Below are 13,942 nucleotides of genomic sequence, written 5' to 3' on the forward strand. Positions count from 1 at the left end.
AACAAACCCCCCCAGTCATTGCTCCTACCTGTACCTTTCCAAGACACTGCAGACACCACACAAAGTAAGAGATTCAGCGGCTACAACTCTGAAAGACATCCACTCTCCAGTAAAAAGCCAAGCCATGTACTTTCTCTCCTACCACCTGTTCCTACCATTTGTCCAGATGTGCTCAGATGCCAGAACAGGTCGTGAACTCAAGCATGAAAGCACTCACAAGGAAAGACCACAGAAACAGGCATCTGGGAGGAGAAACAACCATCTAATCATGAGATTCCCCAGTTACTCAGAGATCTCTGCTTGTAAACCAAAAAAAATCAGATATCCTACTACAAGTTCCTCAATGCAGTATTCTGCACTAAAATAAATCACTCACTTTTATTTCAGATAACTTTCATTGAAATAGGGAATATTTATAAAAGCTGACATTTAAAGGAGAAAATAATCACAGTATGCAAATATTAATGACAGGCTGCAGTGATACAGGACAAGAACAATCTACCACAGAGGAAAAAAATAAACATTTAAGGTCACAGTACCAATTAAAGGATGTTTTGCCCAGAGGGTCACTGGAATGTGAGACAATTTGCCAAGGGAAATGGAGGGTGTGGCCTATGCACAAAGCTGGACTCAACATCTGTTTCAAGAGCCGGGACATATTTCAGCAAGAAGAGGACCAGGCTGCAAGTACCTAAGGTTTTCTTCCTGCACAATTTGTTTACGGGTTTGGTTTGGTTTTCATACAGATGGCACTACATACTGTGCTCATTCAAGACCCCCATCTGAAAAGCAGAAATACATTTCCAAGTTTTTAAGCAAGCTTAATATCCATCTATCAAGCAATGATCTTCAGATTCTTTTCCACAGCTTGTGTTTAAACAAAGTGCTTTGCAAGCCTCAGGATATTTATTAATAGGACTAGACTGGAAAAAATACAGTAATCACACAAATGAGAATTTCAGCCTGCAAGGATACTGAATCCATATGCCAAGTCACGTATAGATGAGCATAACAGGACCTTTTACAAACTAACAGGTAAAAGGAAAAAACAGTCAACATTAAACACCACCTAAGTTAGGTTTCTAAATCAAATCTGGTACTCCAAGCAATGAACTGACTTTATAAATGTGTAAAACTTTGCAAATATTATACCCTTATCAACACCAAAACAAAATAATTGCAAGTTTCAGGAGATAAGACAATCAGGACAAAGTTTGGGGGCTAAACACCAGGTACCTATAGGCATACTTAGCTATTCAAGATGCTTGATTTCAAAAAAATTTATCATCTACAGTAAACAAAAACAGTTAAGACTGTTTTTCTAGTATAATTACACAGCATAGAAGTAGTTATAAGATCATAGGACCATCTATCTTCATGGCAGCATAGCAAAAGTGACCAATAATCAGATTCATATAAACTAATGCACAAAAGTATGAGATATTATTTAAAAGCAAACAATTCAATTGTATGATGAAATATCAACAGCCTCCACTATAATTTACACAGCTTCGTTCACCTGCTTCAAAAATGTAAAGCATCCAAGTATGAAGTAACAGCAGACTATCCTGCAAGTAGCTAAGATCAGCACTTACTCCTCCTGCATACCTGAGGGCACTGCAGCCTGAACAAACCCAAACTTAACTTAGGTTGCCCTTAACAACTGGACACTAAATATAGTGTATTTAAGTACTGTTGTAATACTCAATGTTCCATCAGAAATTCCTAATATTTTTTGATTTAGTAGAGGACATATTCAGAAAATCCTCTTAAATGTGCACTATCAATAACACTTAGATAGCAATCATTAGAAAGAAAAAATATTACTTACGTTTCTTTTTGAGTCAGTCATGCCTGATAAGATCCAGGTATCTCCCAAAGGAGCACTAAGATTTGATCCCCTTTAGGGAAACTTAATGTGAACCATATGGACTTGTCAGCCAAGGCTTGTTACAGAAAGGTTGTCAGAGTCTTTTTGTAAGCAACACAATGCATGCACACCTCCTTTATTCCCTAGACAAGGAAAAGCCATTTCACTGCATGGAGTGAAACGTCTTTCTGTGTTCTCAAATGTCATAGAAAGGCAGGAATAATGTGGGATTTAAACTCTGAATACATCTTTTACAGGTCACTAAGAGTTCAGCTGTATTTCTGCTGCAGGTACAGGTATTCCATAAGAACAAGAGCAGCAAACAGCCCTTGCACAGGAACACTCCTTGGTGAATGACAGAGGTACTTAGCAAACAAACCAAAGAAGTTCAAAGATCCCTATTTACATGATAACATGTACACCAGTGTTTCCTAGGTGTAATTTTCATTTCAGATTTAAATTCTAAGTATACATGAAATCTTGAAGAGCTGTGGCCTGTATCTTTATAACTGTACAGAAACAAATCTTCCAAGTAAGTAATCTCCTTCGCACTACTATGCAGACACTCGTGCATAAAAGGCAACCCATTTGGAACCGAAGATAAATAAAAGTAGAACCAACTATCTAAATATATCTGTGACCTCAATCATCTTCCATTTACTTCACTCTTCAGGCTGAAAGAAGTGTGAAGATGCACTTGCAAACTCCAAAAAGCTTCTGGAAAACAGAATTGAAATACAAACTGTCAGCCTGCATGGGGAATATTGATCACATGGAGTCCAACATTTTTATTTTAGGGTAGTTCTGTATTCACATCATCTTCACATCTGAACAACCTCTAAAGGTTAGCATGTACTTGCACTTCAGGAAGAGAAGTATTTCCGCAGGAAAAAATAAATAATAAAAGGACCGGAGAAGAGCCTTGCTCAAAAATCACCAAAAAAGGACACGACAAAGACCAAAATCCTCATCTTGCACTTCATCTACGTGGCTAACCTTCATTCCAAGCACAGGTTGCTGATTTTAGTCATGCATGACCTTGCTTCTCAGGCAGACCTCCTCAGCATCGTGAGCCCAAAACCTCATCCACCCAGCAGCTTTATGAGGGACTACTGCCGGATGATTAAATCTTTTCCTGGAGAAGCAGCATCAGCATAAACTGTCCCAGCAAAACATACTACCACATCTGAGCCTGATGACTATATGCCACTCTGAAGAGAAACCTTGAAGGTCCACTTAAGAGAGTTTTATTAAACAGCATCTTTGTTAAGTACTATTACAAGAACTGTCATTGCTTTGCAGGGATAGATTATGCTATGTAAAGACAGGCAGAGAAACTGAATAAAAGGGAAGCTTTACCTCCTGCTTTTTATACACACGGTGGCCACTTTCTCCATGCTTTAGGCCACCTCTTTTCCTGCACAGTATCTGGTAGCAGACTTATACAACCCCATCAGTTTGGCTCTGCAGCTAACTTAGCAAGCCCGGGAAACTCAACATGCATCTGCCCCCATCTTTCTTCTGCACATATGAGAGGAAGACCATTCATATCCACATGTCTGTGAACAGCTCCAGGAATACATCAAGAGTTCAAGAGCTGTAAAAAACCAGAACCTGATCAGAATGGAAATCTACTTCCTGCAACTTTTTAAAAGCATGTGACACACACAAGAACTCTTCGGTTCCTGTCTTCCCCTGATTTCAGCTCTTCGGTGTTAATTCACAGACACTTTGCACAGCAGATAAAAAACAGCTGGACTGACTTCAGATTCCATCAATCCCAATCAAAGCTTGCCCTTGTTGTTCACTATTGAGTGACAAAGAGTGCTCGTTTCCTATATTTATATATGCTCTTTAGAGATTAGCAATAAAAGTACTTTCAAATGTTGCAAAAGTGTAAGCATGAATCATCACTGTCACTGGGAATTTCACCCAAAGGAAGAATGAAGCACTGGGTTCAACATTGATCAGAAATCATATTCCTCTTTCCAAAACAACCAACATGCATGAGGTTAGCATAAGTGCTTGATGAATAAAATCCAAGAGTCGGATGCCAGAAATTTGACATTTAACCATTCCTCTACTGCTAATTGCCTCTTCTGTAAAGGCAAGCTCGCTTATTTGATCAAGTTTAAAGCTTTCATCACAATTTCCTAATTTGAAAACAACACCTACAGAACAATTTCTTTGAAAAAGTTAACTCTGCCTTTGATATTCAGAATAGGAAAAAATAAGTAGCTACCTTCTGCGAAGCAGAGATGATTAAGTTGGTTTTTTTGGTAGGCAAGAATTTATTCTCAAGCCCACTGCCTGCCCTCCACCTCACCAAACCCGAGTACAAATATATATTATGACTGATCTGAATATACATTGATCCAGTCTGCGCCTGAGCTGTTTCTTGCTGGCAAGCCCATTGGGAAGAGAGAGAAACCAGTCAGATGGTCTAGGTGAAGTGAGCATACTTATTAGTCCAGTAAGATAAATTACTTGTAGGATTTCCTACAATCACAGTAACTAATGTGGTCTGCTTGGGCTATGTAATTCTGTTGTTAAAATCTGTGAGTGGCTGAAGGCTCAAGTCATGAGGCAACATATATGGAAATCAGAAAGGCAAGCAACTCTCTTTAAAACTGGATTCTTGCAAAACCCAGGTGAGCCACAGGAGAATGTTAGTGCTTGGGTCCTTCTCACAAGGAGATTTTCACAGTTCCAGCTTAGAGTTATACAGCATCACCACCAATATCGTTATTTCACCTTGAATTATTCTAGCATCTCACCATCATGACTAACAATTAGCATTACTACAACTAGAATATTGGATGAAAATGTCTATTATCCTCTTTTCATTCCCTCTGTTCTCTAGAAAGCATTCTGAGGTTCACAGTGTCATAGTTTCCCTTGCAAACTGTTTCTTTTGTTTCCTCCATCCTTCCACACAGATTGACAGATTTAAGACAGTAAGAGGGAACAAGTCCGCCCGCTGCCCCAGCAAGGGGTCAGCTGGGCGCAGCCTGAGCCAATGCACAAGACAATGCCCCAAATACTGCTGGAGGCAAGGAAAAAACCCTTCTTTTCTCAAAATACTCCTCAATGTCTGAATTGGAGGTGACCTCATTATCAGTAATAGATTCAGAAGCTTAAACCAAGTCTAAGTTGTGCCCTCTAGAGACCCACACATTCCCTCCACTCCGGTTGCCAGAAATCCCAGGTTTTGGCTCCAAGAGAGTCACATCTCCTCAGATGAATCCCCCAAGGTACGCCACAGGTCATGGCAGCCACTTCTAAATCCCAGTTCCTCCCCATTTTCTCATATTCCCTGGTTAAAGACAGCCAGAGTTTCCTCATCAGGGTAAAACGTCCTTTCCCTTCAGGGAAATCCTTTCTGGTAAATGTTTCAAGACAAAACAAGATTAAAGCTACTCCACTAAGATTAAAATGGCTATATCCAAAACAGACCATACTCCAGGCTTCCTGCTTTGAACCACTGAGGGGCCAGTTGATTGGGCAACAGCTGAGGCTATTTTGAGTCTTTTTGTCACATACATAACAAAAACCCTACGTTTCAATTAACCAATGGATCTCTTAAAGTTAGTACAATATCACCTTCCGGTGTTTTAGCTAAAATACATGAAGCAGCTTTTAGTTCTCCCATAACAGCTGCTAAGAGTGGGGGAAGGGGAGGGGGAGAAGAATTTAGGAACCAACAGGAAGAAATCCCAAGTCAGGAAGGTGACCACTCTTTCAATGAATTTATTTGAAAACTGTTCCTGGAACATCTGGAGGTCTTTGAATCAATTACAAAAGCCACAATATCAAAAAGAGCTTGTAAAACAGAGTGAATTCAGCTGGATGATTAGTGGACAAGTAAAACTAACCCATGTCTAAAAATTAAAGGGTACATTTTTGCCAGGCAGCATACAGCAAGAATGAGATATTTACCTTTCTGTAAGTTTTCATAAAAGTGTTATTTAAACATATGAGAAAGGGAGAGGTCTTTGAACTAGTGAAAAGATATGAGGAAAATATTTGCTCTCTGACCCAATGCAAGAGGGTGTTGTTTTTTTTACACCTACTCTCCTTTAATAAGATATTTGTATTCATTTTCAACAGGCTGGTTTCTTTTAACTTACTTTTCACTGAAAACAATGTTTCAGCTCATTAAAATTACCTCTTTGCCTACTGGAGCTTTTTGGTGAGTCAACACCAATGCCGAGTTCCATGTGGAACCGTGACATAATTATCAGTCATCCCACTCACACTTAACATATGCTGGATCAAACGCGCTATAGGAGAAGTGATCATCCCCACTGACATAACCGTCTTAAGTTATTAAGTCTGTGTTTCTTTGAGCTATGCTTGGAAACACACTATGGAGCCTCACAATTGCAATGGCATTCCTGTTGATTTATGGCTACATTATCGTGTTGCACTGGAAGTAGCACATTGCAGAGATAAGGAGCTGGTATAGAGGATCCAATGTCCAAACAATATGAATTTTCCAAGTTTACATTGAAGCTGACTCCAGCTTGGTCCTGAGGCTCAAATACCCTCCAGGCACTGAGAAGCACCACGAGCACATCCCCCAGATCAGCATGACCTGAACAGGTGCTGTTTCCCATGCTCCAGGGCTACCCCAAGACATGAAGCATGGCACACAACTGGGGAAGATTGAGAAACTTCCTTCAAAAGCACACTGATAATCAGAACCAAGATGATAAAGCAGATACTTCCTTATGCACTTTTATGAAAATCATGAAGCTTTAATTATCAGTCCTGAAAAGCAGAAGAGAAGCCCACCACATAAATCACTATAATTTCTTCTGCCAATAAATTAATTGCTATTAAATGCTATAACACTGCATAATTTTGATTTCACAGTTATGAAAACAATCCAAGAACTTGATTTGTATTTATACCATGCAATTAGTTAAAAAGAATGGTACTAAGTTACAGTTAAGCAGTAATTACTAAAACCTCAATACAAGAAAGCTCTACAGTCTGAGTTTATCATCAGGTCAACAACCATTTGTTTTCAATTAGGTTTGTCATAGACTTCACATTAAGCCAATGCTTGGATAATGCACAGCATCCAGATCCCTATTCTCCAAACAAACCAGTAACATCATCCGTAAATATAACTTAACTCCTAGTGTTGCTGTTTTATTACTGAAATACTTCTTAAAATAGTAAAAGAGTATTTTAAAGTATTATTCTTTAGTGCACGATTTATCTTTTGCTGCAACATACAGCAATCAAAGAGCAGTGACTTTGTAACAGGAGCAATGGTCCTCCAAGATGGTTGGCCAACCTGCTTGTCCCCTTGCATGCCTGCTGTCCTGAACTTAATGCACTATCTGCTGCTGGCTCCGGGCATAAAAACTGACTGATATCCCACTGACAGAAACAATAATGTGTTTGTAACTAGTAGTTAATGGCAGATTGACAAGCACAATCACAGGAAGTAATAAACGTTTCATGGAGCTAGCATGTGACGTGACTAGCACTGGTCTCCTGCGCGTCTAAATACAAACGGGGCAATGACCCTATTAAAAGAAGTGGTTCCAATTCAGTGATGTATGATAACTAGATTCCCGGTGAAATCACTATCACTACTCAAACACGATGCCAAATGTGTTTCCTTCTATTAATTAATTTAGTCGATACGCCACTACCTCTAAAAACTGTCGTATCATTACAGCAGCTGAATGCACTAACAACTACAGTTGAGTGTGTACAAGAGTACGTACAAAGAAAAACATTAGACTCCCCCACCAAAAAAAAAATAAAAAATCAGTCTCTTTCAAATTTTTCACACAACGTTTAAAAAAACAAAAAAAGGCATAAAAAGAAGCTTAATTTAACGTCCAATAGTGAAAGAATTAAAGTGAAGCGAGTGGAAAAAAGCACATCGCAGCGTATCTCATAAGGGATACACTTATCAACCCAACCCTGCAATTCCAGCAGCTGGTATAGAGGCTCCCAGGACCAGAGAAGAAAGCCTGCTCTAACTGACAATTCCCACACAACTTTAACAACAGCAATAAAATTATTCATCATTGACAGGGGTGCAAACGAGAGCGGCACCAGCCCTCGCGTGCTATTACTCGTGCTGGCGTTTATTTATGACTTCAAGAGGGGAGGCAGCTGGTTGTTTTTACGGGGCTTTTTTTTTTTTTTCTGCCCGAGCAAACGAGAAAATGCTCCTAATAAGGTTGGTGGAAGTGCAGCGGCTTCTTAACAGCACCAGCTCTTGTGAAGGAAATGAAATAAAGTATGCTGTTACTATCTCAAACGCGGTGCCGGATACAGGCACCGAGAGCACTCCCGGTGTTGGGGCTCACCCCAGCCCCGGGGGACACAAGGGGCCAGCCGGGGCCGGACAGGGGACTCCCGGGACCTCCCGAGTGCCCCGCTGCCCCCGGGGAGAGGCTGCACCGCCACCGCTCCCGCAGGCTGCGGTTCGACTCACCCGCGGCTCGCATCGCGCTGCCCTCCGTTTTATTAATTCAAAAGAAAAAAAAAGTATTTTTATGTCATCTCCAGCAAAGCGCGACACTCCCACGTAGGAAAGCCTCCGGCTCGGCACCCTGCCTACAAGCTGAGCGCATCGCGGCGGGCGCGGAACCCTCGCCGGGCAGGACTGCAGCCACGCTAACCCAGACCCCCGGCCCCGCGCCTGAACGCACAGACAGGCGGACGGACGGACAGACGGGCAGGCGAACGCTCCCCGCCACCCCCCGGCACACGTGGGCGCCCCGTCCCCGCGCAGCCCCCTCCTGCCCCGCACTCACCGCGTAGCGCAGCGCCGGCCTCTCGCTGAACACCGAGTCCCCCATGGGCGCGCACGGACGGCGGAGGCGCCGCTCCCTCCACGCAGCGCGGCGGCGGCGCTGGGCACTGACCCGCCGTCCGACGGCGGCCGCGGCTGCGCTGCGCTCCCGCCTGACAGCCTCCGGCCCCCGGCGCCCCTCCTCGCTACTCCTGCCCGCACCCCGCCCCCGGCTGTCCCCTCCCCGCGGCGGGAGCCGGCAGCCCCTCGGCAGAGCGGGGCGGCAGCGGGAGGAGGCGGTTCCCGCGCCGCTGGAGAGGGGGCGGTTTCGGTTCTCCCGCCCAGGCGGTGCCTCCCGGTGGCGGGGCCGCTCTCCCGCCGCACCTGCGGGGTGACCTGCGGGGTGACCTGCGGGGCCCCCGGAGCGCCGAGGGGAGGAGAGGGTGGCTCCTTTCCCAGCTCTGGCCGTCCCGAGCGGTCCCCTAGATCCCGCCAGGAGAGGCGCCCCGTTGGAGGCGCTGTCCCGAGCCCCCGACCGCTCGGGAGCGGCGGCTCCAGCCGCCCCGTCCCGCAGCCCCGGGGCAAAACATCGGGCCAGCCCACGCCGGCCCCTGGCAGCACCTGGAGGCGACAACCTAAAGGTGAAGGAGAGAGGGACAAATAAAACATAACTTTTCGTGTTTTTGTAACGCGTGCTTTGGGTGTACTGGCTCACGATTCTTTAACGCTATAGACTTTGAAGAGCGAAATCCTATGTCACGGCCTATTTGTTATTTTATGAATATGTCTTTACACAAACGGTCGATCAAACAAATTCGTGGAAGGAAAATTGCATTCTGCTGTGTTATAATTAGTAGTGATTTCTGTGTGACTTGGCTGGGGAGATTATGGCATCTCCATCAATGGAAGTGTTTAAAAACCTCCATCAGTTAGGCATTGCCTCAGCAGAGCCTAGGAGAGCTTACATGATTTCCTGAGCCCTCTTTCACCTTTTTAATCACTTTTCAGTGCTCTGCACAAATCTTAATTAGCACAGTAACTCCTCAAGTTACTCTCAGTTGTTCTTTGAGGAAGTGGCTTTATTGTAGTGCTGCATGACATATATGTAATTAATGAGTTTTACTGTTTCCAGCCTACAGTCTAGGCAAACATGTTCCCAGCTCATTGCATTATCTCTAAACAAAGGTAACATAGTACTTTAGTGGGAAAAGAAAAATTATTTTGGGAAAAAAATGTGTAAAATAACTCAAAATACATGCTGGAAGGATAAATCAATTGAGCCAAAGATTTTATGTGCTCTCATGATGATGTCCTGTACTCAACGAGCTTCCAGTTATGGATCTTGCATGGATCTTAATTCCTATTGCAAAGGAAATCATCTTTTAAGTGTTCCCATGGACAGTCAACTTGGCGTGAACAAAGAACACAGTATCTGCATTTACCAATAAAGTCCATTTTTGTCTCTCGGGTGAACAATCTGTGCTACTCCCGTTCCTGGAAAACAAGGCAGGGTAGATACTTGAGCAGTTGCAGAGCATGTATTGGAAAGCAGCACCCAACAAAAAGAAACCTTACAAATCATCAGGATCTCCAGGCAGGCAGAAAAGAAGTTTGAAAAAAATAATGGGATCTGAGTGCCTGGTTTTCCCTCCCAAACTTCTGCTTTTTATTTCAAGGAGATGTTTTGAACCGGAGAACTCTACATATATCACATGCTCTGATTCCTTATGTTTTTTCCTCTGTTCTGCAAGTTTCACCACAGAAAGCAGGTGAACAAGTTTGGGAAGAGGTTTGCAGGACTTCTACCCTCAAGCTCTATAGCATCGCCACCTTTTTCTGACCACCTTAAAGCAAAAGGAAATGTTAAACGTTACAAAAGGATTAAAACAGGGGGGTTGTTTCTAATAAACACCCCAAAGTGAAAAGAATACTATGGAGGAGAGCAGAAACCCCCTACTGGAAGGTAGAGAAGAAGCACAGGGAGAGATGCAAAACTTTGAGGAAACAGAGTAATTTGGGGAAAAGGAGAAAACCACAAGCCAGGAAGGTGAAGAATGCCCTAGAGGGAGAAGCCAGAGAGGGGAAGGACTAAAGGTGAAGTTTTGCGGGTCAAACTCGTTTGGCCAAGAAACTCATTGCCACCAAAAAGGAGAGTCGGGCTCCTGTTAGCCCTCTTGGTTCCCAACTAACAGCTGCATGCTGCCACCACCTCCCTTCCCTCTGCCTCCGTGCTTCTCACAAACCAATATAGCAAATGGAGCACGCAGTTTCTTTCCATTTAGCAGGCTGAATCAGTCCTTCGAGGGAGCAGATGAGTGCCAGACCTGGCACAATGGAAATCTGGAGGCTGTCTAGTTGGGAGCAAGATACTGGGGACAGAAAAGATGCATGCATGGAAGCGCTTTGCAATAGTAACACGTCCTTACAGTGGTGCAGCTAAGAATAAAAATAAAGAATACAAAATCAGGAAACTGTAGTTGAACTTTTTACAATGACAAGGAAAGAGTTATAGGCAGAAACGTACAGTTTGGGGGGGTATCAACCCAGAAAAGCACAGGCTTATTAGATTCAGTTTTGTTCTGTACACACAACATAAAAAATAGGAAGAAAATATTTTTAAGTGTCTTCATGTATAAAATCTTAAATGACTTGTTAAGTTGCAGCTATCAGAAATTCTATGGTAGAGTTCAAGATTTTTGTGTACCTAGTAACAGAATTTAAAACTACTTGCTGATTACAGAAGGTGTTTTCAAAGGCCAGACCTCAAAACAAAAGCTTTCTGGATTTTGATCACAAGTTGTTGTGGCTGTGACTAGAAAGCTCACTTACACTGTATTTATGATGGCCAAAGAGTCTACCTGACTTCAAATTGCACAGATTTGGAGCACACCCCAGTCTGCAGTGAGCAGTAGCACACTGAGCTGTAGTAGTCAGTTGCCTGCAATCATGTTTCCCTCTTTTAAGCCACTTAGCAACTAGGATTAGCACACAGATCTTTCTCGCTGCTCTGATTACCTTTTACCCTTTCACATTACATCCTTATTCACTTATGATTTATTTATGATTCCTCTCTGATTTCCTTCCAAACTTCCTTCCTCCTTTACTTGCCTGATAATTAGAAACCAAGGAATACGTGCGGCTCACTTTGGGAAGTGTAAACTTTCCAGGTCAGCTTCTCTTAACAGATGATATAAAGCATTGCAGTTAATTTCCTGCATATTCACTCCAAGACAACTCAAAAAAATTCTAGAACTAATTTTAAATAATTTCTATTGTATGAGGTACTACTTCCTTGCATTTTTACTAATGCTTTCCATGGTTCCCATTGTGGTTGTTCCTTATACAGCTTTAAGGAGCTGGAATGTGTGCTTTACACCTGCAAAGATAGATTACAGTAACAACTTCCCTCCTATTCTATTTATCATTTGTTGTTGACAACAGAAAAGAAAAATGAACAACATTCCAGCTAAAATTTAGTTGCTTTCAACACAGCAGCTGGGAAACGAGTAGGTAATTGAATTTTACCTACCTGATCATTAATGAAGCCAGGTTTTGTTTTTCCAGTATTACTCTGGGAACTGAGTGTTTTCTCAACAGTAATTGCTATTAAACAAAGGAAAATAGTTTTACAGTTGCAGACAGCACACAGTTATGAAACCAGGGAGAAGTAACTTCTCTACTTCTCTACCATGAACTTCTCTTGGAACTAGTGACTCAAGCTGTCTGATGTCACATCAGATGAGGTTGGAAAAAGTTTTCAAATCCACCCTGAAATGGGAGGGCAGCCAGCATGGTCCTTACAGCAATAATGAATTTGTCTCACCTAAATGTAAATATCTACAATCTCCATCTCAGCTTATCACCCTAGGCTCCATAGGAAGAAACCCACACATCTGGTGGACAATGTATGTCACTCCAAGTAGGCATCTAAAATAAGGCACATAAATTGAAGTGCCTGCTTCATTCAGGTGGGAGTCCATGACAATTAGGTCAGATGGCTGCCCTTCAGGCAGAAAAGTCCTTAACAGTCTCACTGTCTTGGTTCTTCTCATTCCAAAAAGCAAGGGCTACCCTACCTATCAAGTGAAAACACAATAGATATCTTCAGGTGAAAAAGCTTCAAGAAAGCATGAAGGTCATGTTCTGTTTGACCTTTATAACAGCATATGAATGCAGCTCCACACTGAGCTAACTCCAAATCTGGAAAAGACTTGCCTCTGTGGCTGCTGAACCAGAGCCAAGAGTGATACTGGCAGCACACTTCTTCCTCGGGGAATTAGCACTTTTCTTATTCTGGCCAAATATTCATTCAGTCATTACAAGTTACAGTTTAAGTCTATTTCTCAAAAAGAAGAGAGAAAAGATTACAGATAAATATATCAAATGCATAAAGCTTGAGAAACAGCTAAACCTAGAAACTAAGGAATCAGAATTTAGGAATAATACACTGCAAAAATCTTTTGTTCAGAACTTCTTTTTAAGTATTTATTTGCTACCCATCAAAATATGTTGATAGTTTCTCACCAGTTTGTAACAGAGCTTAGGGAAATAGTACGTAATGCCCATGAAGAACGAGGTGCCCTCTCACTCGTGGAGATGCTTCTTTACAACAGTGATGTAAATCTTCTTAGACAAAAGAAATCCTATTTAGAAAGAACTTGATCACTGTAATTTCCTAGATGTTTGAAAGCCGTTATGATGTCTAATACACTAGAAGGGCGTGACCCTGCTACTGCTCTCAAGGAGCTGTTGCCCAAGTGTTGCTCCTGCTGGTGGGGAAGAAGTTACCGCCTTATTCCTGGGGAGCAGGTACAAAGCATCCTGTCAAACACCTATCTTGTGCTTGCACTAGGTGGTGCAAGCTGAGAGGAACTGCATCCTGTGCACACCTACAGAACGTTCCCACACGGTCCAACTCTGAGAAGCCCTCGAGGGCAAAGTGGACTCCAGGTTACTAACTCAAACCTGTAAACTGTGCTGTACATTGGGCAGGAGGAGCAGCTTTTCTTAGGAGTGGCATCTGTAAGCATCTAGAGGAGGACCCTCCACTGTTCCCCGTGCCCTTTGCCTGCCGTCAGCCAGAGCTGCTGGAGTTGCTGCTGCTGCCTGATGAGGCACCAGCTGGGAAGGAGCAGCAGCAACACAGACATAGCCCTAGGGGAAGGTGAGAATCAAAACAACATGCCCCGGGGCCAAAACCACTTCTTCTGGTAAGCACTCCATGTAAGAAACGGACAACTCATGGAGCAATCACAAGGGAAACCTTTCCCTAAGGTAAAAGATGTTGGCAAGCATCCAGGAGT

At 42.9% G+C, this 13,942-nt stretch overlaps 1 protein-coding gene across 2 annotated transcripts in view; it reads right to left on the reverse strand.

The window, feature by feature from the left end:
* ARHGAP6 (Rho GTPase activating protein 6) overlaps window positions 1–13,942 on the reverse strand; it is a 321,243-nt gene that overhangs the window by 151,731 nt on the left and 155,570 nt on the right. The window contains exon 1 of one of the 2 annotated variants that reach the window (XM_064646598.1): window positions 8,662–8,823. The exons of the other annotated variant lie outside the window; for it this stretch is intronic. Within the exon in view, the coding sequence (XP_064502668.1) occupies window positions 8,662–8,706 (45 nt within the window). The 5' untranslated portion in view covers window positions 8,707–8,823. Of the gene's footprint in view, window positions 1–8,661; window positions 8,824–13,942 lie in introns of those variants that run through there. 2 annotated transcript variants of the gene reach the window in all.

The sequence above is a fragment of the Pseudopipra pipra genome, chromosome 2, assembly GCF_036250125.1.
Source record: "Pseudopipra pipra isolate bDixPip1 chromosome 2, bDixPip1.hap1, whole genome shotgun sequence".
NCBI classification, from domain to species: Eukaryota; Metazoa; Chordata; class Aves; order Passeriformes; family Pipridae; genus Pseudopipra; species Pseudopipra pipra.